At 32.0% G+C, this 24,735-nt stretch overlaps 1 protein-coding gene across 1 annotated transcript in view; it reads right to left on the bottom strand.

Annotated features, from left to right (window-relative positions):
• The window catches only part of LOC134706013 (uncharacterized), a 118,507-nt gene that overhangs the window by 84,197 nt on the left and 9,575 nt on the right, over window positions 1–24,735 (bottom strand). Inside the window, exons 7-26 of the mRNA XM_063564726.1 lie at window positions 24,541–24,663; window positions 23,330–23,374; window positions 22,613–22,733; window positions 21,884–21,966; window positions 20,830–20,898; window positions 20,094–20,216; window positions 19,661–19,747; window positions 18,741–18,901; window positions 16,365–16,497; window positions 15,371–15,604; window positions 14,762–14,959; window positions 13,548–13,685; window positions 12,802–13,012; window positions 12,180–12,374; window positions 10,893–11,107; window positions 8,683–8,972; window positions 7,523–7,703; window positions 6,514–6,629; window positions 4,544–4,638; window positions 17–149 (exon numbers count right to left, since the gene is read on the bottom strand). Coding sequence (XP_063420796.1) covers window positions 17–149; window positions 4,544–4,638; window positions 6,514–6,629; window positions 7,523–7,703; window positions 8,683–8,972; window positions 10,893–11,107; window positions 12,180–12,374; window positions 12,802–13,012; window positions 13,548–13,685; window positions 14,762–14,959; window positions 15,371–15,604; window positions 16,365–16,497; window positions 18,741–18,901; window positions 19,661–19,747; window positions 20,094–20,216; window positions 20,830–20,898; window positions 21,884–21,966; window positions 22,613–22,733; window positions 23,330–23,374; window positions 24,541–24,663 — 2,951 coding nt within the window. The remainder of the gene's footprint in view (window positions 1–16; window positions 150–4,543; window positions 4,639–6,513; window positions 6,630–7,522; window positions 7,704–8,682; window positions 8,973–10,892; window positions 11,108–12,179; window positions 12,375–12,801; window positions 13,013–13,547; window positions 13,686–14,761; window positions 14,960–15,370; window positions 15,605–16,364; window positions 16,498–18,740; window positions 18,902–19,660; window positions 19,748–20,093; window positions 20,217–20,829; window positions 20,899–21,883; window positions 21,967–22,612; window positions 22,734–23,329; window positions 23,375–24,540; window positions 24,664–24,735) is intronic.

Here is a 24,735-nt window from a genome sequence, read left to right on the forward strand (position 1 = left end):
ATATCTTAATACCTACCCTCCTTTGTTGATGTAGTACTTTATAAAATTAGCCTGCCTCAATTCCCGTGCTGATCTTTCAGACAGCTGAAAAGACCTGTCAGCACTTACTCCAATTCCAATGTATTTCTGTTCACCTATTTCAAGGATTTCTGAAAGAACAACAGTGATCTTAAACAATTACAGTACAAAACTATCTCTAATATCATTTCAGTACAAAACTATCTCAAATATCATTTCAGGTTAAAGAACATTATAAGGCAGATCCCTTAGTAAAGGAGCAGCATAGAGCAGAATTCATTGTCAAGGAATATTATAAGGCAGATATTATAGTCAAGGAACAGTATAGCTTAGATCTATTTCATAGTCAAGGAACAGTATAGCTCAGATCTATGTCATAGTCAAGGAACAGTATAGCTCAGATCTATGTCATAGTCAAGGGACAGTATAGCTTAGATCTATGTCATAGTCAAGGGACAGTATAGCTGAGATCTATGTCATAGTCAAGAACCAGTATAGCTCAGATCTATGTCATAGTCAAGGGACAGTATAGCTGAGATCTATGTCATAGCCAAGGAACAGTATAGCTTAGATCTATGTCATAGTCAAGGAACAGTATAGCTCAGATCTATGTCATAGTCAAGGAACAGTATAGCTCAGAACTATGTCATAGTAATTGAACAGCATAGTGCAGATCTATGTCATAGTCACAAAACAGTATAGCTCAGATCTATGTCATAGTAAAGGAACAGTATAGCTCAGATATATGTCATAGTCAAGGAACAGTATAGCTCATATGTCACAGTCAAGGAACAGTATAGCTCAGACCTATGTCATAGTCAAGGAACAGTATAGCTCAGATCTATGTCATAGTAAAGGAACAGTATAGTGCAGATCTATGTCATAGTCAAAAAACAGTATAGCTCAGATCTATGTCATAGTCAAGGAACAGTATAGCTCAGATCTATGTCATAGTCAAGGAACAGTATAGCTCAGATCTATGTCATAGTCAAGGAACAGTATAGCTCAGATCTATGTCATAGTCAAGGGACAGTATAGCTTAGATCTATGTCATAGCTAAGGGACAGTATAGCTCAGATCTATGTCATAGTCAAGGGACAGTATAGCTTAGATCTATGTCATAGTCAAGGGACAGTATAGCTTTGATCTATGCCATAGTCAAGGAACAGTATAGCTCAGATGTCACAGCCAAGGAACAGTATAGCTCAGAACTATGTCATAGTCAAGGAACAGTATAGCTCAGATCTATGTCATAGTAAAGGAACAGTATAGTGCAGATCTATGTCATAGTCAAACCAGATGCTCCGCAGGGCGTAGCTTTATACGACCGCAGAGGTTGAACCCTGAACGGTTGGGGCAAGTATGGACACAACATTCAAGCTGGATTCAGCTCTAAATTTGGATTGTGATTAAAAAGTTGACACAGCATAGGTTTCTGACACAGAATGAATGTGTTCTAATGAACTTCAAATTTTTGTTTTCTCTTAGAGCAATTCACTATGCTGTTGAATATTAATCCTCTCAAAAAAATGTTTGAAGAAATTTTCTTTTTATTTATGAAATTTCAAATGAGAAAAATTGAACCCAATTTTTTCATCACATCCCCCTTTCCCTTATTCCAAAACTAATCTCAATTAAAATATTCTAATGGAGTTTGCAACAATAACTACTCATTTAAATACATCATAAAATATTAAGATGTAAAAAAACTGCTTGTTATCACTGAATGGTAAAGATTATTTAAATTTATCAGTTGGTAGTAAAAAGTGAATATACATTGTATATTGTACATAACAAAGATTTAAGTTGATTCTGGACAAAGAAAGATAACTCCAATTAAAAAAAAATCTTGCTATTGCACAATAATGTGCAATAAGATATTTCTTGCTTACTATTCTGGACAAAGAAAGATAACTCTAATTAATTTTTTTTTTGCTATTTCACAATATTGTGAAATTAGATATTTCTTGCCATTGCACAATACTGTGCTATTGAAAAGACTTGCTATTGCACAATACTTAATATAATAATTTTAGATCCTGATTTGGACCAACTTGAAAACTGGGCCCATAATCAAAAATCTAAGTACATGTTTAGATTCAGCATATCAAAAAGGCCCAAGAATTTAATTTTTGTTAAAATCAAACTTAGTTTAATTTTGGACCCTTTGGACCTTAATGTAGGCCAATTTGAAAACGGGACCAAAAATGAAGAATCTACATACACAGTTAGATTTGGTATATCAAAGAACCCCATTTATTCAATTTTTGATGAAATCAAATAAAGTTTAATTTTGGACCCAGATTTGGACCAACTTGAAAACTGGGCCAACAATCAAGAATCTAAGTACATTTTTAGATTCAACATATCAAAGAACCCAACCGATTCATTTTTTGTCAAAATCAAACTAAGTTTAATTTTGGACCCTTTAGACCTTAATGTAGACCAATTTGAAAACATGACCAAAAGTTAAGAATCTACATACACAGTTAGATTCGGCATATCAAAGAACCCCAATTATTCAATTTTGATGAAATCAAACAAAGTTTAATTTTGGCCCCTTTGGGCCCCTTTTTCCTAAACTATTGGGACCAAAACTCCCAAAATCAATACCAACCTTCCTTTTATGGTCATAAACCTTGTGTTTAAATTTCATAGATTTCTATTTACTTATACTAACGTTATGGTGCGAAAACCAAGAAAAATGCTTATTTGGGTCCCTTTTTGGCCCCTAATTCCAAAATTGTTGGGACCTAAACTCCCAAAATCAATACCAATCTTCCTTTTGTGGTCATGAACATTGTGTTTAAATTTCATTGATTTCTATTTACTTAAACTAAAGTTATTGTGCGAAAACCAAGAATAATGCTTATTTGGGCCCTTTTTTGGCCCCTTATTCCTAAACTGTTGAAACCAAAACTCACAAAATCAATCCCAACCTTTCTTTTGTGGTCATAAACCTTGTGTCAAAATTTCATAGATTTCTATTAACTTAAACTAAAGTTATAGTGCGAAAACCAAGAAAATGCTTATTTGGGCCCTTTTTGGACCCTAATTCCTAAAATGTTGGGACCAAAACTCCCAAAATCAATACCAACATTCCTTTTATGGTCATAAACCTTGTGTTAAAATTTCAAAGATTTATATTCACTTTTACTAAAGTTAGAGTGTGAAAACTAAAAGTATTCGAACGCCGACGACGCAGACGACGACGCCAACGTGATAGCAATATACGACCAAAAATTTTTCAAAATTTGCAGTCGTATAAAAACAGTATAGCTCAGATCTATGTCATAGTCAAGGAACAGTATAGCTCAGATCTATGTCATAGTCAAGGAACAGTATAGCTCAGATCTATGTCATAGTCAAGGGGCAGTATAGCTCAGATCTATGTCATAGTCAAGGGACAGTATAGCTCAGATCTATGTCATAGTCAAGGAACAGTATAGCTCAGATCTATGTCATAGTCAAGGGACAGTATAGCTTAGATCTATGTCATAGTCAAGGAACAGTATAGCTTAGATCTATGTCATAGTCAAGGAACAGTATAGCTCAGATCTATGTCATAGTCAAGGGACAGTATAGCTCAGATCTATGTCATAGTCAAGGAACAGTATAGCTCAGAACTATGTCATAGTCAAGGAACAGTATAGCTTAGATCTATGTCATAGTCAAGGAACAGTATAGCTCAGATCTATGTCATAGTCAAGGGACAGTATAGCTTAGATCTATGTCATAGTCAAGGAACAGTATAGCTCAGATGTCACAGCCAAGGAAGATATGGTCTGATGACACAGTTATCAGCCTTTGATTTTCATTGTCTATAATAATAGTCCCTAGTGTGCACTGTGTATAACTTGCAGATTTTTTTCCTATTGTATTTCTTTATTTTTTATGCATGTAATATTCAGTAAGGGGATGTACCTACATGTTAAATATACTGTGGGTGATGAATTTTTAGGTAAAGTAGTGAGTTGGTCTGGTTGAAATAGGTAAAACAAATTGTATGTCTGAAGCTTTCAATGAGAATTACGCACTCTTAACATAGAATTGTTCATATTTTGAGTTAGAGCTGATAAGATATTTCTATAATTTTAAGGATAAAGCATCTGCAGTATTTGTAATTTATATACCGGTATATCTTCCAAAAGAACTGCACTACAAAATATCTGTGTACTCGGGCCATATAGGACAGATTTCACAGTGAAGGACGATATAGGGCAGATGTCACAACTAGGGGTTCTAAAGAGCCTGTTTTGCTCACCTTGGTCTATATGTATATTCATCAATAGTCTATTTGTCTTCAGGGGGAGAAAATTCTTGTAAAGGTTAACAACAACAAAGACTGTTGACTGTCGACAAAATTTAAATGTCAAATGCAGGGTTTGAAGTCCTCATAACTCACAGGCTTCATTTGAGCCATGATGGATAATTGTCTCAATTATACCACATTTTCTTATAAATATTTAAAAAAAATTATTGATGGTTAATGAAGAAAAGAAATCTAAAAAGAGTAAAAACTTACTTATACTAAATGACTTGAAGTTCTCAGAGAAAGGCCTGGAACCAATAAAATAAGCTTTATGAGACGATCTCTCTTGAGACAATGGTGCATGGTAGCTGTAAAGAACATGAAAAGACATGTAATGTGATTACTTTTTTTAAACCTGTTAATATAATGATATAAGATGTGGTATGAGTGCCAATGTGATAACTCACCATCTAAGTGACAATTGTAAATTATAGGTCATGCAGAAGGTAAGGTAAATTCTTCAACAAGGAGTCTTGGCTAACACCGAATATCAAGCTATAAAGGGCCACAAAAATACTAGTGTAAAATCATTCAAACAGGAGAACCAATCTAGAAACAAGGAACACTTATAGACCACATCAAGTCATTATTTTCATGTTTTAGCTTTTACCTATATGCAACTATTTTCATGAGAAATCTTATGAGAAACAAATGAAGATTGTATCCATCGGACACAGAGGTCCCAACTTATAAAGGTATGGGAATTTTTTTAATTTTTTTTCAATTTACAAACGGACATAACTTAGAAAGGAGAGAGTGATGCCACCAAAATTTGAACTTAATCTGTGTTTGGAGATAACTAGCACTGTGTTAGAGTTTTATAACTTTTGGTTGAGAAACACTTGAGTTAAGAGTTTGGAAATGGCAAATCATAAAGCAATTTTTCCATTTATGAAATTAACACAAATCTAGAACAGCGAAAGTTATGACAGCCAAATTCAAACTTGATCTTTGTTGTGTGGCAATAAGCATTGTGTTCAGATTCCTATCATTTGGTTGAAGCAAGCTTTAGATTAGAGTTATGGAAACTGATTTTGAAATGTACATACATATGTTTTGATGGACAGATAGAGTTAAACTGAATGCCCCCTCTGCCACAGCCGGGGCAAAATATACTTGTAAGTCATAAACATTTCAAAATAATGAATGATTAATTTCGTTCTTAAAATATATTGTGAAATGAGCCTCTAGTGATGGTTTCAGGTGTTGCACAGTATAATAAAAATCAAGGAATTTATCTGAACAAAATTTACAGCTGAAGTTAAGAATAAGTTACAAGGAAAAATATGTTAGAGAAGTTAAACAATATAATAACTTAACTTATAAGTTTCTTTATAGCTGTGGTCACAACTTTTAACTGAATCTGTTAAAACTATCAACAAAGTTATGACCACATCTTCACGTAGTAGGTGTATAACAGAAGGACTTATGACCACATCTTCACGTAGTAGGTGTGTAACAGAAGGACTTATGACCACATCTTCACGTAGTAGGTGTGTAACAGAAGGACTTATGACCACATCTTCATGTAGTAGGTGTGTAACAGAAGGACTTATGACCACATCTTCACGTAGTAGGTGTGTAACAGAAGGACTTATGACCACATCTTCACGTAGTAGGTGTGTAACAGAAGGACTTATGACCACATCTTCACGTAGTAGGTGTGTAACAGAAGGACTTATGACCACATCTTCACGTAGTAGGTGTGTAACAGAAGGACTTATGACCACATCTTCACGTAGTAGGTGTGTAACAGAAGGACTTATGACCACATCTTCACGTAGTAGGTGTGTAACAGAAGGACAAGGATAACACTTTGTGCCCCTCAAATGCAGCATAAAATATCAACAAGGTTTGACAAAGTAATTTAAAATGTCTAAAAAATCTTGAACCTCATACTGAACCTAAATGTTGAAGACACCAATAAGGGGTAGGAGGGGTCCTGATCCTGAAATCCCTGGCTTAACAACATGGAATCATGAGGTCTCAAATTTAAAGAAATTTTAATCCTGACATCCCAAAATTTGAAAAAAGAATTCCTGGATCCCGAATTCCCGAGCTTAAAAAATCCGATCTGGACCTCCCGAAAAAGGTCCTGCAATCCCTCACCAATGGCAGTATGAAGGATTGCTATGTCTCACTTCAACAACAAAATGTTGCATGCTTGACAAAAAAGGTCTTACCAGAGAATACCAGTTTCATGACTGATCATTGCTTTTGTGCACACTGCAGTGTGATAGACTACTTTTGATTCCTGTGATATATTTTCTGAAGTGGACTTCTCTCTTTGCAATGCCCTCTGAAAAAGGAAATATTACATGTTTGAAAAACAGTTATATAAATGAATAACTCATAAATGTATTTCCGGCAAACAAAATATGTACTTTTTATAAACCGGGTTCATTAAACCTTCTTTTTTTTACAATTTAAGCACTTAACTTCTTCTAATTTGCTGTGTGACATACATGAATATCAATCTCAATGAAGAATAATGATCTCACAAAATAAAATTCACAGTTTCAGAGAAAATAGTGGATTCATTATTTTTGTTTTAAAAATACGTCTCTATGGTGTTTTTTTGGTACAATATCTAACTGGTAGGGATTTTATTAACAAAGTTTTTATCAAGTCTACCTAAAAAAAAACTTTAATTCACACAAAAACTTAAATCTGTAATGATGACATAATTTGTCAGTAATGATCCAGAAATTTAGTTTTACAATAAAACAATTGTGCTTGTTCTGATCAGTTATAAATTGATAAGCACCTTATGAACCAACAGATGGTTAATAGTTATTCAATTTTTTTTTAAATCTTGAGTTGATTATCTATCAAATTAAGTTGCCAATGAAAAATGTGCAATTAAGGATCAACTAATCATAAATTTTACAAACATCCAAAACATTATTTCTTTTTTACAGTGACTTGACTGTTAGTGTTGCTACTGATAAACTAATTTTGTCAAACATCATTAAAGTGGAGTTAAAGTCTTATAGGATTGTAAGTATATTTTATTTTATCACCTTGCACTTTCACATTTTGACTGAACAATTTGTTCAATATTCTGACCAGTTGAACAATTTGGTTTAATAAAACAAATTGAAATTTGGTCAAAATTTTGAATGAGTTGCAATTGGTGGAGAGCAACACTAACAGTCAAGTCACTGTATCACAAGATCAAAATAAACTTACGAAGGGGTCAGTAATTTTAATTTTCATACTATCTCCTGGATAAAACTTGTACTTGTAACCTATCATATTAGAGCTTAGACGTGAAATATTTTGAGCAATTTCACTTTCTTTCAAGTTTTCATCAATTATGATGGCTGTAGCTTTGCCTGGGTATACACTTATCATTTCTCCAGTGTCAATTCTAAAGTAAAACAAAATTATAAATTGCACATATGAATTTCTATAAATGACATTCTTCTTTTTGATACAAAGCCATGTTCTTAATCCTGTAAAATATGAGCTGAATGTGATTGACGTCACAATTGAAATTGCAACCTCAGATAATTTCAATTGTGACAATGCTGGAGATCAAAATGGACAATTTTGTTGGTGTTGCTCGCTAGGAAATTTAATAAAAACATTTTAAAGTGAGTTAAAAATAAAATAAAATAAAATTTAAATTTAAATTTTAATGTTTCTGCTCTCTTTTTATTGTTAAACTTTTTATTTTCTATAATGGTTTTGATTCATCAAATCAAAATGGCAAAATTTTGAGCTTGGATTAGAGGTCCGCTTCGAAGTATTAAAGTTCAAAATATTAGAATCGAAATAATTCTATCATGCCATGCTCTATGCTCATTTTAACAAGGGTAGGCATTATATTTGTAAAAATTTAAAACCTCGGTATTAAGATACATTCGTACTGACAAATATAATTCCTTACCATTGTCAAATGAGCATAGAGCATGGCATGAAAGAATTATTTCTTAATCATTTCTAGTTTTAATGACACAATTGACTGGTGTTCTTATAGTGATTTCATAATGGAAATTATGTTGTTTTTCAGCAAAATGACTCATTTCAGCAACATTTTGACTAAAAAAAACCAAGGGTTGCAGTGAACTGGACTGTGTAAAACTTCTCTTGATCTGTTATAGTTTTCAAGCTAATATAAAGCAAAAACTTGGAAATTTTCAAAAACTGGTATTTCAGTGGCACTTAGTCCAAATGGTTGATAAATAAGGTGAGACAAAACAAGTATATGTTTGAAATGTTTTTGAAAAAAAAAAATGGATTTTAGTGGTAGCTTGGTAAAAATTGTAAATGTATTTCCCTGAGGGGTGCCAATAATGCAATAAAGCCGAAAGTATTTGAAGCTTACATCATTAAGATAGACTTACTCCTTCAGAACAACTCCTAAAATTCCATCAGCAATATGCTGCACTTCAAACTCATTATTTGCAATAGGATCTAATTCTGATTGTATAAAATCAACTGTTTTCTCGTGAGATTGTACTTCTATTTCTTCATTCAATATTTCTGCATTCATTGCTAATTCTTCAAATGGATTTTCTACTAGTTCAATTTTCTGGTCATCTTCAGGCTCCAAATCATTTTTCTCTGCTTGTTTATTTTCATATTGGCCTATGTTTGGACATGCTGCTAAAGGCCTCAAATAACTTCTTATGTCCTAAAAAAGAAGTGAATTTTTTATCATTTTTCTTTCTGTTGAAGCAGAACTGACCAACTCTACAAAATTGAAAAGAAAATATAACAAATTAACAGATATAACAGTCATAGGGCATGTAAAACAAGAGGCTCTCAAGAGCCTGAATCGCTCACCTTAATTTTTTTGGTTAAATCTCTCATCAATGATTATTTTGGCTTTTCAATTTGTTTAAATGTTCTTTGAATCGTCCTTTTTTTTTCAAAAGCAAAAAAAAATAAAAAAATTCTCCTATGTTCTATTTTAGCCATAGGAAAAACCGCAAAATTTCCTTAAAATTACCAATTAAGTGGCAGCAACCCAACCATGGATTGTTAAATTCATCTGAAAATTTCAGGGCTGATAGATCTTGACCTAATGAACTTTTATACCCCCTGTCAGATTTGCTCTAAATGCTTTCTATTTTTAGATATAAGCCAAAAACTGCATTTTCTATTTTTAGCAATGGCGACCATGTTTGTTGATAGATCAAAACTTCGGTTACAATTTATAAACTAGATCCCCTAAGGGACATTCAGTTAAAGTTTGGAAGTATTTGGCCTAGTAGTTTCAGAGGAGAAGATTTTTGTAAAAGTTAATTAAGATTAACGAAAAATGGTTAAAAATTTACTATAAAGGGCAATAACTCCTAAAGGGGTCAATTGACAATTTTGGTCATATGAACTTATTTGTAGATCTTACTTTGCTGATCATTTTTGCTGTTTACAGTTTATCTTTATCTATAATAATATTCAAGATAATGAACAAAAACTGCAAAATGTCCTTGAAATTACCAATTAAGTGGCAGCAACCCAACAATGGGTTGTTTGATTCATCTGAAAATTTCAGGGCTGATAGATCTTGACCTAATGAACATTTTTACCCCGTGTCAGATTTGCTCTAAATGTTTTCGTTTTTGAAAATATAAGCCAAAATTGCATTTGACCCCTATGTTCTATTTTTAGCAATGGCGACCATGTTTGTTGATAGATCAAAACTTCGGATACAATTTATAAACAAGATATCCTAAGGAACATTCAGTTAAAGTTTGGAAGTAATTTTGCCCAGTAGTTCAGAGGAGAAGATTCTTGAAATAGTTTACGACGACAGATGACGACAACGACGACAGACGACGGATGACGACGGACGCCAAGTGATGGCATAAGCTCACTTGGCCCTTCGGGCCAGGTGAGCTTAAAATGATAACAAATCTATGGCTTGCATGAATGATTTAGATTTTTACATAGAAAGGAATACAGCAATTTCTAAAAGCTTAAGCAAAGATTAGCGTGCAATTAGTGTGGCCGTTATATTTTACCATCATCCCTGTAAGAAAAAGCAAAAAAATATACAACATGCATGAATATTTTCTCAATAACCAAAAAAAAAATGCTTTTTAATCCTTATAATTCTCAATTCAAGAATTTCTTTTTGTTTCCCTACAACTTACCATCAAATCCAGTGAGTGAGTCCCCATTTGACTAGTGAAATCGATAAATGTTTGAATAATGCAATAGAATAGAAAATTAAACAACACCTATTTATAGTGGTTTTAAACATTATTGTCAAGCTTTGCAATTTACCCCTACAATCTACTTTTAGCCATTTCAGCCATCTTGGTTGGCAGGAAGGTGTTTTTTTTACACCATAATGATGATTGTGGTCAAGTTTGGTTGAATTTGTTCCAGTTGTTTTAGAGAAGATTTTTATAAAAAGACAATGACATATGAAGATGGAGGATGAACAACAGACTCCAAGTGAAAAGCTCACTCGACCTTTTAGGCCAAGTGAGCTAACAAAGACTATATGATGTGCAAAGATATTTATTTGATGTGCAAATATATACTTATATGATGAACAATATGTTAAAGTTTCCATTAAGATAAAAAAAAAACTATGATTTACCCAATGTCTTTCTACACATTGGACACATATTCCACAACTTGCACATCCAGATAGTTCTGTCTTGCATAAACATTGCCGTAAATAATCTCCAATCATTCCATTATATTGACACTTCCTGCCTTTGTCAGTACATTTATTACATAGTGTACAAACTGTCTGTCTTGGCCTAATAAAGTTAGATCCCCAGGAATGGCTGCAACCAACTGACACATTTACTAAAAGATAAATTGACACATTCTATGTCAAAGAGAAAAAAACTGACATATTAAATGTCATAAAGAAAAAAGTCTGACACATTCAATATAAAAAAGAAAAAAATATGACACATTCACTATAAAAAAAGAAAAAGACTAACACATTCATTGTTTAATAGAAAAAAAAATGACACATTCACTGTCAAATAGACAAAACTGCTAACACTAACACATTTCTATGCTTAGTAAACGGAAAAAAAACCCAGTACCTAACCCAAATTTAATATATTTTTATAAGTTCATAACCAACAGGGGAACTAACTTTCAAGCTGATATGATCAAAACTTCATGGTTTACTACCTTAACTCAAAATTTATCAGGCAGGACTAATGCAAAGAAAAATTTAACAGGGAACTAAAGATTTTTAAAAATGCACTATTTTTTAGGGGAAGGAGAATGGGCAAGGGGGTAAATTTTACACGGTACAGAAATCAATGAACCATGACTTACAATCAAGTATTGGAATACAATTTCTACAAACCTGCCAACTGTCACTATTTGCGGGGGATTTAACCCATGATGGCTCCCAAATGAAAATTTCGAAAGAGCAATTTTGTCCATAATTTTAAACAAAGCATAAATTTTACAATGGCAATGGGCTTGTTAAAGTATGAAGAAGCAAAAAAAACCCACATCAAAATGTATCTGAAGGCCCCCTTGAAGGTTTTATAGGACTATAAGACCCATCTTGCACGTAATACCCCCATGGGTATTTTGAAAAGTTGGCAGGTATGTTTCTAACATATATTTTTGAGGATACTATGGGTACACCGTATGATATTTTGATAACCATAGGTCACATCAGGTGTCTATCCAAACACAGCCATAGTTTGAATGACATGAGAAATCAGTGTATAGTAAAATAGTATGTCTGGTAATGGAAATTATATGGATCAAACATATTGTGGACATTAAAGTTATTCTTTAATATATATTGATTGAGCTCAGTAAAATAATGAGACCTACACTTTATTATCTTTATTTTTTACCGTTGGCTATAGCTATCAGGGCATGTAAAATTACATGTACTCACCATACTCTTGTGGAATATCACTCCACAAAGTATACACTACCAGTGACTGTTTCAACACCTTGTCTATAATATCTGTATACAGACAGAAAATGTTCCAAGTATACTCTTTAGTATAAAATTCTGTATCAGGATTTACTGGTTCAGATTTAACTTCAGGAAAATAACATCTGGATTCAACTGATATCTGGAGTTTTCCTGGAAATAAATAAAGTTATTGCTTATTTTTGTATTTTACCTTTCATCATTTTATAATTTTTCACTCTACCATAACTAACGTCTGTCAAAGTTTCATACTTTGAAGATTTGAAAGTTATAAATGTCTAATTAAAGCTTTAATTCCATGCTGTATTTTTACCAAACAGCAAAAAAAAAAATTCTAATAATTCTAAACTTTGCATTGGATACTGTGTTGTATTCATGCAGAAATTCTAAGTTCAAGTTTAATTCCATAATTACCATGAAGATTTGACAAATTTATTAATGTCTTAATAAGATCAACTAGAAAAATTAAGGTTCATTTAACAATTGCAGCGGGATCAAATAGGATCTTAAAACAAAACAAATAAAAGATAAATAATTTTTGGTTAAGTCCAAGAAACAAGTGTAGATGTTGTTTTTTTACCATTGCTGTCCGATTCTTTAATAACTGCTGTCTGCACACATCCAATTTGAAAAACAGCCCCATCTGCAGAAAGAAGTATTGTTCTACCATACTCTGTACTACATGAAAGTATCCCTGCCAACAATGTGTGAGAAGCCAAATGGAGAACACTGTACACTTTCTTCATGGTAATAATATTTTTGTCTTTTTCTTCTTTTCTCCAGAAATCATTCTGAAATTAATTTTGATATTAGAAAATCAGTAACTTATTCAAACATCTTAATTTTTTTTTTAAATCTAAATGACAGAACATATTTCATCATTATTTGAATCATGTTGCAAATTGTTAATTGATTAATGCTGTTTGGTGACACTTATAGCACTCTTGACTTTATCATGACAGCCCTTTATTTATTGGTAGAAGAAGCAGAGATATATAACCAGAACTAATCTTCAACTGACCTTCATCAAATTGTAATCCTACTCTACTAAGACTATGGACAAACAAATCCTGTCACGAGCAATGTCAACTATTGAGGTCAAGTTAAAATAACATGTTTCCCTATCATTTTTTTTATAATTTAGTTATGGACAACTTCAAACAAAAACTGCACAAATGACTCATTATTTTTCTTTCCTGAAATCTTTTTTTGAAGATGAGAAAATCAGACAAATGTATAGAGAGCAAGACTGAAAAATCACTGGAAGAAGTTGCTCTCATCAAAATATAGTTCATGAAAGTTATTGTGTATAATAAGTATACTTACCAATGGTAAATCTGGTGCACTCAGTGCAGCAGTGACAGTGTACAAATATTGTGGATCTGTAGACTGAAGTCTCCATGCTGGTATGTGTATCAAACCAAGATATTCCTTTAAAATTTCCATTATCAAATCTGTTGGACTCTGAAAACACAATGATATACTTAATACATGGTGGCATGGTCTAATTTTCTCTCCTCAAATACTTTCTGTAACAACTTTTTGTCTCAAAATATCAGATGGGGTCTTTAAGACAAATACTAAGGTTCTCTAAGACAGATGGGGGTCTCTTAAGACCAGATTGGGTCTTTAAGACAATCAGGGTATTATACAACAGATGCAGTCTCTTAAGGCAGATGGGTCTCTCAGATAGATTGGGTCTTTTTGGACTAATGGGGTCTCTTGAGACAGATCTCTTAAGACATATGGGGTCTTAAGGACAAATGGGGAATTTTAAAACAGTTGATCAACAGTAATTCTTTAAGTAGAACATAAGTGTTTTCTTAAATCAAAGTAAGGCAACCGTTGATCTATGTTGTTTTTACAGATGGCAGCATTGACTGAAAGTACTTCATTTCTAATTTACAGGATTTCATTTTTTTCAGATTTTCAATATGGCCTTGACATTTGGGTCAAAACTCTAATTTGGCATTACAATTAGAAAGATCATATAATAGGGAACATGGGTTATAAGTTTCTAGTTGATAGGAATTCAACTTGATCAAAAACTACCTTGACCAAAAACTTACACCTGAAGCGGGACAGACAATAGGGACACATGGGCCATGAAAATATAATGCCCCTGGGTGAGGAATAAAAATTATCATCAAACAATAAAATAACAGGTGTTAAATGGTATTTGTCATGGATATAGAGTGAAAATTTCATTCATTCCAGCATCATGAGGAATGAGAGATCTATTCATTCAACATCACTACCTTGTAGATAGTAGATATTGAAAAGTCCATTATTTTCTTAAGAGTAATTTACAAGTTCATAGTTGTAAACATAATGTGTGGAACAAATATTCTATACCCTTTATTATGTACGGAACAAATACTTTAACAATTGTTCCAGTGGAAATAATATAGAATATTTATTCCACTTGGAATTTTGATAATGAAAGACCTTCTATTCCACATGACAATTAATATGCTAAACAAGATAAAACTGAAATTTTATAGATTTATAAAAACTGTGAGCATTAATAGTTATGATACCTTTTCTTGATTTCCGCCCCAAAAATGACTTTCAGCTGTATTTGATGTCCACACTTGTGTTAATTCACCAATGGATGTAGATAATTGTTTGCATGCCTGCATATTTGATTTTTCCGTTAGCTTTAACATCATAGCCTCCAAGAACTCAATATCTGCAAACACAGTCTTTGAGCCCATGGCAATAAAACCAATTTTACCCTAAAAGTTAAAAAAAATTAGTAAATAATTCATCTTTGTTATAAAATATCTTTAACAGATAATACTATGATAATAAATGTCTGTACAGTTAAACAGGAAGTTAAAAAGGTTATGGAAGACATTGATGCAACATTGGAAACTGATTTAAGTAACAGAAAAACAACTTTTTTTTTAAATGATCATGCTCCAAAAGAGCTTTTATCAATCCTTTCTGATTATTTTTTTTTTTTTTTTTATCAAAATCCAATTTACAGAAAAACTAGAGTTCTGGTGCCTCAGAACTTGACTGCTGATTGTTGTCTCAATCATGAAGACCCATATATCATCTAATGCATAAACACAAATCAATAATTTTTACTTTTCTTATCTTGTAGAAAATAGAAAGTAACACCCAAAATTTGTTTACTATACCTGTTCATGTAAAGTTTTTGCAAGCTCAAAAATTTCTAGACCAGGAATTTTCAGGTTTCTTTCATCAGAACTAAAAGCACCAGAGCCGAATTCCACAATTTTGTCTGCTTTAATAATATCTAGAACGATATTTAAAATCCTTTTGTTTTTCTGGGGAATGCTATACTTGATTTCTTGATGATATTTGTTGTTTTCAATTATGTCTATCATTTTGTCTACCAGGATTTTAGATCCCTGCAAGTGAAAAAATGCACTTCATAAAAAAATGTTATAGGACATGTCAGATAAAAACAAAAGTAAACAGATCTGAATCACCTAATGTTCAGAAAAAGGCTCGACAAGGAGAGAAGGGAAGCCGAAGAAAAATAATAATCAGGTAGCCTGAGATGAGATAAGACAGCTGAGGGTTAATGGCAAGAGTTTTCCTATATCCTATAATTAATTTTGCTATTATGAAAATTTGACCTTGATTGCAGATCTTCAATTGTTTCTGTTAAAATTATTCACAACTTTTATAGACAAGGGTTATCTAGAGCTTGATATATTACATAGAAACATGTCTGTTATTGAAGACCATGTTGCTCTCTAGATGTCCTTTTGGTTATTTTTGTAGTTGTATAGTTGCTGTCTCATTGAAGGATATCTTCATCTCCATTTACTCATATGTACTGATATTGTAGTGCTTTTATGAATTGAGATGTGAAAAAAAAAATCTCTTAGTTTAAAATAAGCAAACTTGGACAAGTTCAGATCAAGTATTGAATAAAAAAAAATGAAAGCTTTTCTTACTCAAATACACAACAAATTAACTCAGCTAGGTTACAAAGGTTCTAAAACTACAGGCTTCAAGGTACATAATCTTCTCACCTGCTGAGGAATTATCAAATATCGTGATTTAACACTTATCAACCATAGAGTAAGCAGAAATCAAATATAAAGAGAAAACTTTGGAGGTGTAATAATTTTTTCTAACTAGCAGATAGGTTTCCTTTACCTGAATGGTTGTTATGTCTGTAGACATATAATGAATAGTGTCAATATGTCTGCAGAATTCTTCAATTTTCTCCTTCATTTCATAAAGTGATGAATATACTCTCTGACCATGAAGATCTAAGTACTGAAGGTTTCTATAAAAAAAAGCATTTTATAATAGATAATGTAACACAGTAGAAAGGCTATTCCAACAGATGGAATTGCCTCTATCTAGTCACTTTATAATCTTTCACACTTTTTGTGTAGCTTAATTTTTAGGCTTACAAAGGTATTTTTTAATCTTCTACTTTCAATTGTTAGGGGTGTTCTTTATAGAAACTAGAGGCTCTCAAGAGCCTGTGTCGCTCACCTTGGTCTATGTGCATATTAAACAATGGACACAGATAAATTCATAACAAAATCAGGTTTTGATGATGGTGATGTGTTTGAAGATCTTACTTTACTGAACATTCTTGTTGCTACAATTATCTCTATCTATAATGAACTTGGCCCAGTAATTACAGTGGAAAATATTTTCTAAAAATCGACAAAAAATTATGAAAAATGTAAAAAATTGACTTTAAAGAGCAATAACTCCTAAACGTGTCAACTGACCATATTGGTCGTGTTGACTTATTTGTAAATCTTACTTTGCGGAACATTATTGCTGCTTACTGTTTATCTCCATCTATAAAATTATTCAAGATAATAACCAAAAACAGCAAAATTTCCTTAAAATTACCAATTCAGGGACAGCAACCCAACAACAGGATGTTCGATTCATCTGAAATTCTCAGGGCAGATAGATCTTGACCTGATAAACAATTTAACCCCTTGTCAGATTTGCTCTAAATGCTTTGGTTTTTGAGTTATAAGCCAAAAACTGCATTTTACCCCATGTTCTATTTTTAGCCATGGCGGCCATCTTGGTTAGTTGACAGGGTCACCAGACACAATTTTAAAACTAGATACCTTAATGATGATTGTGGCCAAAATTGGTTTAATTTAGCTCAGTAATTTCTGAGGAGAAGATTTTTGTAAAAGATTACTAAGATTTACGAAAAATGGTTAAAAATTGACTATAAAGGGCAATAACTCCTAAAGGGGTCAATTGACCATTTCGGTCATTTTGACTTATTTGTAAAGCTTATTTTGCTGAACATTATTGCTGTTTACAGTTTATCTCTATCTATAATATTATTCAAGATAATAACCAAAAACAAGCAAAATTTCCTTAAAATTATCAATTCAGGGGCAGCAACCCAATAATGGGTTGTTGGATTCATCTGAAAATTTCAGGGCAGATAGATCTTGACCTGAGAAACAATTTGATCCCAGTCAGATTTGCTCTTAATGCTTTGGTTTTTGAGTTATAAGCCAAAAACTGCATTTTACCCCATGTTCTATTTTTAGTCATGGCGACCATCTTGGTTGGTTGACCAGGTCACCGGACACAATTTAAACTAGATACCCTAATCATGATTGTGACCAAGTAGTTTCAGAGGAGAAGATTTTTGTAAAAGTTAACGACGACAGACAACGACGGACGCAAAGTGATGAGAAAAGCTCACTTGGCCCTATGGGCCAGGTGAGCTAAAAAGTTGTTTAAAAGTATTCTCCATAGGATCCACTGCTGGGGCCATCATCATCAAAAAATAAAACTCTTACTAAAGAGATTTGTTCCAACTCCGGTTTGAATTGTTTTGATTATTGTGAAGTTCTAGAGAAGACTGGATATTTTTTGTAAGAGTTTAGGACATTGTAAGGACAATTTCTGCATGCCATATCCATCTGAATTAATGTCTTAAATAAAGACCATATCTGAAATAGCTAACATGCAAAATCTGCAATATATAACATGGCCTATAGGCAGATGATATTTTTTTTTTTAAAAAGTATGAAGATTACAGTGATATTGTTTGCCTTAAATTAGTGGAGAATACAGGCTTTTCCCCCTGGAGAAGAATCCCAATTTGAAGAAAAAAATGGCTTAAATTATTCCCAAAAAGACAATTTTTTTCCCATTTAGTGCAGTCTCAATAGTAATTGTACATGAATAAAAACTGAAAACACTCATTTAAAGATTTTAAATGCCTAAATTGACTATAGGTGCAGATTTGAGGGTCTATTTATGTATCATCACTGATAAAATGGGGTCTTATTTTATAGCAGGGTTTGACTTGTGAAAATGGGTCTGTATATTGAAGTTCAGTCAAATTCATGGTATATTTTAAATTTCCCAATTTGATGAAAATGACGCATATTTTCCCAATAAAAAAGGGTAGAGGTAGTTTTGAAAAAAGCCAACAATATCACTGGATCATTATAAACTGTTTTAATTTCTAAGAGGTTGTTTCTTAGTTTGCTAAATGTCTATGTAGAGTGAATCCCAACTTACTGCTCATGTTGAACAATACAATCATTGATCTGTTTCAAAGTACTGCTAAAATCGTCTGCCTTTATTTTAACTCGGTCTAGGCCTTCTGGTTTGTTCCCCGTTTCCAAAATGATAAACTCACATCCTTTGTATACAGACTGAGGTTCTGTCATACTGGTTCCCTAAAAAGATAGTTGAATTTGATTTTTTTTTGAATATGAAGGATATGTACTGAAAGTAAAACTAAATAACAACAGACAGAACATAAATTAGAACTTACCCGTAGGGCATTGGATTGAAGTTAATTAAACCTAACCCTTGTTTGAAGGGAAAAAATAGCAGTCAAGTCTTAACTAATCCACAAACCAAAAATTTCTCGTTTTCATGTATAGATTAGACAGTTGGTTTTCCCGTTTGAATGGTTTTACACTAGTAATTTTGGGGCCCTTTATAGTTTGTTGTTTGGTGTGAGCCAAGGCTCCGTGTTGAAGGCCCTACCTTGACCTATAATGGTTTACTTTCATAAATTGTTATTTGGATGAAGATTTGTCTCATTGATACTCATACCACATTTTCCTATATCTATGTGCTCACACATAACAAATTAGAACTGCCAATAAGCTGATCAAACATGAAGTCATTCTGTTTTAGTTTTGGTTTTTTTTAAAGTGTGATGACACTATTAAATAGACATATGGAGAAAGAATGTACAGACTTGGTGCGAAATGATATATAAAACCTTATAACATAAAAATCTAACCCACCTATAGACATGATAGATTAATTTAGAAAATACGGTCAAGGTCATGAAGAAATCATGAATGTACAACAAATTTGCACTTATTTCTGACATATATAATAGTATGCATTATATATAAAACATGTTCTAAGACAACAGTTAATATAACAAAATTCCATACTATTTCACTTGTTTATCTTACCTGTGAATCAGAGGACATTTTCCCCTCCTTTCTGTCCCTTCCCCATACTTCAATTATCAAGGATGACTCCTCAAAATATTTTATAACCTGAAAAAAATATGATTCAGTAAAATTCTTCTTCATAATAATTGTAATGTAAAATATAACAGAATTATGTTTTAACACCAATTAAGTTTCTTTTGAGTGACAAAGGGAAATGTCATTTAGTTTCAATAGAGTACCAACAACATTTTGATACTGCATTGATAAAATAATGAGGCATAAAAAACATCCTGCCCTCCATCTTGTCGGTGGAGCATTAAAATGTGTATTAACAACACAAAAACAAACTTCTAGCAAAATTTACGCCATTTTCCTTGATACTAGCTAAATGAAAGAAGTGATCCCAACTAAAGAATTAACCTATAATCAATGTAGAAGTAAATTATTTTACCTTTTGTCTAACTGATCGTATAACAAAGTCTCTCTCATAGTTGTAGTAAGGACTACTACCAACTATCTCAGATGTACTTATATAATGGTTAACTACATGGAAAAATTTAAACCTGCAATAGCTCTGAAATAAAGATTTATAACTATAAAATATAATGTCATTTTCTATATCATGATTCAGTATTTATTTGTATATCAATAACTACATTACCAATTGCATATGATTTATATAAGACAATTGTAAGAGCTCATTGTTGAAGACCTTCTATTGACTGTTAAAATAGAAACCAACAATTAAAATGCTGTTATTTACTAGTAATAGATGTTAATATGTCACAGAATTGTTGTTTCCATAATGATTTCTGAACTTTTGCTAAGCTCTTTTATACAAGTCCTTTTTGCTTATATTTTTCCTATAAGAATTGTGTACTGAAGGCAGATTATTGTAAAGTCCATGTTAGATTTATTGACAACCTGTCTGGACTAAGGTGATTTTAGCAGTTGGCAATACTTTAAAGAAATTATGTTGACCTAAGGATGTTTTTCATGTTTTTTTGCTATGTCCATTAGCCATCTCACTGATGTTTTTCATGTTTTTTTTGCTATGTCCATTAGCCATCTCACTGGTGTTCTTTGTTTTTTAATTTGTAAAACAAATTTAAATCTATTCACTCTTGTAATTTGTTTTTTGTCAAATTTTGTTAAAATCGGAGCCATATAATGAAAATGTAACTTACACTTTGTAATTCTGGTGACAGTCCTTTACCAAAGTTAATCTTGAGTTTAAATTTAAGTTCCTGTCCAACCTAAAAAAAACAAAACATTTTGCATGGTACACCAAAAATGTATTTTTTTAACAAAATGCAGTCAGCAGCTTGTAATTCGATGGCTGTTATTTGTTGATGTATATCATATTTGTTGTTTTTTTTGTTCATTGTCGTGTACATTTATCAGGCCACTGGTTCTCCTTTCTAAATTGTTTTTCATTTTGTTATGTCAGGACCTTTACTAGATAGTTACTTTGCATGGGTTTTGCTAATTGTTGTATGCTGTACAATGACCCAGAGTTGCTAAAATATATGTATATATGTCTTTAGAAATACAATAAAGCAATTACTTGACATGCAAAGCAAACCCCTAAATGTAATTCAAAGTACACATACTTAAAAACATGTTCTATATTTCTAACAGATTTTTAGCACTCCCTTGACACCATATGCCAGTATGGTCTTGAGGAAATGATGATAGTCCATCGGAAGGGCACGATAAATGGCTGACCCTTGTTAAGAGAGAGCCATATCTCTTGCACGTAAAAGACACCCTTGTAGATTTCGAAAAAGAGTAGGCTAATGCTGCTACAAGGCAGCACTCGCACCCGCAAAGTGGAAAGGGATTAATATTAGTTGCAAAACTTGTTTCCCAATCCACTATAAATAAATAGGTGTAAACTAAACACAAAATTTGCTATTTGACAGATCCCAAAAGTGCTCACACATAACAAATTAGAACTGCCAATAAGCTGATCAAACATGAAGTCATTCTGTTTTAGTTCTGTTTTTTTAAAGTGTGATGACACTATTTGTTAGACATATGGAGAAAGAATGTACAGACTTGGTGAGAAATGATATATAAAACCTTAAGAGTGGTATCAAACCAGAAAGAAATAAGAAGAACAAGAATGTGTTCATAGTACATGGATGCCAACCTCGCACTATCATTTTCTATGTTCAGTGGACCGTGGAATTAAGGTCAAACTTCTAATTTTGCTTTAAAATTATCAATTATAAATACCAATTTTACAGCTTGTTTCGGCTTTTCTTCCACATTCAATGATTGGTCTTGCTCTTCAAGCGTTATGCAAAACTCTAACTGTCCTATAATGATAAAATATTCTCATTAATATCTGAACTTGAAAAGAATAGCTGCACTTAGTTTATAATCAGGCATATCCCAAAAATCCATAATATTTTCAGACTTAATTTGACTGAACTGTAACTTGAATTATTACTATTGGGAACAAACTTGCTCTCAATTTAGGAGCTTATTCAAATTATAGAAACTTAAGTAAATGCATATAGACTGGATTGCTACAGACATATAATTTTGCGCCTGTCCCAAGTCAGGAGCCTCTGGCCTTTGTTAGTCTTGTATGATTTTTAATTTTAGTTTCTTGTGTATAATTCAGAGTTTAGTTTGACGTCCATTATCACTGAACTAGTATATATATTTTTTAAGGGGCCAGTTGAAGGACACCTACTGGTGCGGGAGTTTTTCGCTACATTAAAGACCCATAGGTGGCCTTCGGCTATGGTATGCTCTATGGTCTGGTTGTTGTCCCTTTGACACATTCCCCATTTCCTTTCTCAATTTTATATAAATATATAATCCGTGCAAACATACACAAAATATATTCAAGTTTTTATCATTCAACGAAATTTGGTACCAAAGAAAATAATGTTGAAAACTTTGAAACTAGTTTATTATTTGTATCAGGACATTTCAGACACTGTGACAAAATACCTTTTTCATTTCCATCACTGTCCACTATTGGTACCATTTGTTTCTTTATATCTCTGAAGTAAACTAATGGCATAAGTTGTAGATGTGCTGTTCCATAGTGGTATGGAGGGTTAGATGTCTCCTAAAATTCAACAATTATAATTGATAAATGATGACATATGTAAACAGATGTCCTGCAATAATTATTCATGCATCCATCAACGCTTAAATTAGTAGAAAGAATAATAAGACATAAAATCTGGCAACTTCATTATCACCTGTAAGAGGTTAGGAATTCCTTTTAAAAATGAAATGCAACATTTATTTCATTACAATTACCTCCTTAACCCAAACTCCTTTTAAAAATGAAATGCAACATTTATTTCATTACAATTACCTCCTTAACCCAAACTCCTTTTAAAAATGAAATGCAACATTTATTTCATAACAATTACCTCCTTAACCCAAACTCCTTTTAAAAATGAAATGCAACATTTATTTCATTACAATTACCTCCTTAACCCAAACTCCTTTTAAAAATGAAATGCAACATTTTTTTCATAACAATCACCTCCCTTAACCCAAACTAAAATAAGTAAAAAAAATAAAAAAAGAAGAAAAAATGAAAACTTTCTTAATGCCACTTAAAAATTAAACCTCTATTCACAGATGATTTCATCAAATTTGACTATGACTTGGTCATACTTTTTTGTACTAGAGTAAGTATTCTGTCATTACCTCTAATTGTTGTTGTGTTTTTCTGTAACTTCCAACAAATGGTGTCTGGAAAGAATACATAGAATAAATAAATGCATAAAACATCAAGCTTTGTTTTGTTAAACTTCATACTTAACAAAATCCACACAATATTTATAAAGTTATTTTTTTCAAAATGTTTATTTGATTCTGATATAAAACAAAGTAAACAAAATACCAAAAAATAATGCCAAAGAAAAAAAAGAAATTGTTCTTCAGAGCAATTTTTTTTTTCTTCTCATGAATCAATAGAAAAAGAAGTTTTGGTGTCTAACATCAAAATTTACAATTTAAAGGGGCTCAAGAGTATAAATTCATTTTTTTTTAAATATAGGATTCTCTTTTTTTTCTATAAATGAACTTAATCATATACTGATAGAAAACTAAAATTTAAAAAATGGGGTCATGGTTCATATAAGCTCCCAATCTGCCTACTAAAGATGTATGCATTTTTGTTAAGGTACTTTTTTCTGTTGAACTAATAGGAGAAATAGTGGTAATATCGAAATACAAACAGAACTAAATTACAGAAATCGCTTAAATTTTACAATTGTTTAGTTTATGTACAGCATATTTGAAAAAAATATTAAAAAAATATAGGTCACCAATGACTTAAAAAAGTTAATTCAGTTTATATGCAAAAAAATGGCATTTTTGCAGCAAAAGGAGTTAATTTGGAGCTTTTTCATTTGATTTGTTATTTGATTTTGCCATGTGATTATGGACTTTCCTAATTGATTTTCCTCTGAGTTCAGTATTTTTGTGATTTTACTTTTTTCAATGATATCAACATTTCAAAAGTCATATAGGACCAAAACAAATTATTTGTTTTGGTTGATTTTTGTAAAATATCATACAGTAACAACTAATAGTGAAATAAATAGAATTTGTAATGAAATAAAGATGTTTAAATTTTTGCTGAAATTTTTGTACCCTCGAGTCTCCTAAAGCAGCATTAAATAAGACTCAAAAGTATCCTTATATGTCATTAATGTAACTATCACTTAAAAAAATAAGTGTTTTATATGTGTGTTGCATTGACTGCAGAGCCTTTCCAGTTTTAATCAAGTTTATAATTAATCAGAGTTACTTAAGGATACTTTAACATTGCTGATTCTGCTGAACAAATAAAACATTTCACAAGGTAGAAGAAAGGGTTGTACAAGTAAACCATAACTATATTAAGTACTCACTTTAGAAAGAATTTTTAATACTGTTTCTCTAACATGCTTTTTAACATCCTGTGTGTCTGCTGCTCCATTAAACGGTATAATAACCTGGGAGAGATTTCTGCTTACCACAATATCAAACAGCGGCTAAACAAAATATATTGAATATTGTTTTTAAAAAAAGTTCCAACACAATTTATTAACTGCCCTTTAATTAGC

Source organism: Mytilus trossulus, chromosome 2, assembly GCF_036588685.1.
Source record: "Mytilus trossulus isolate FHL-02 chromosome 2, PNRI_Mtr1.1.1.hap1, whole genome shotgun sequence".
Taxonomy (NCBI): Eukaryota; Metazoa; Mollusca; class Bivalvia; order Mytilida; family Mytilidae; genus Mytilus; species Mytilus trossulus.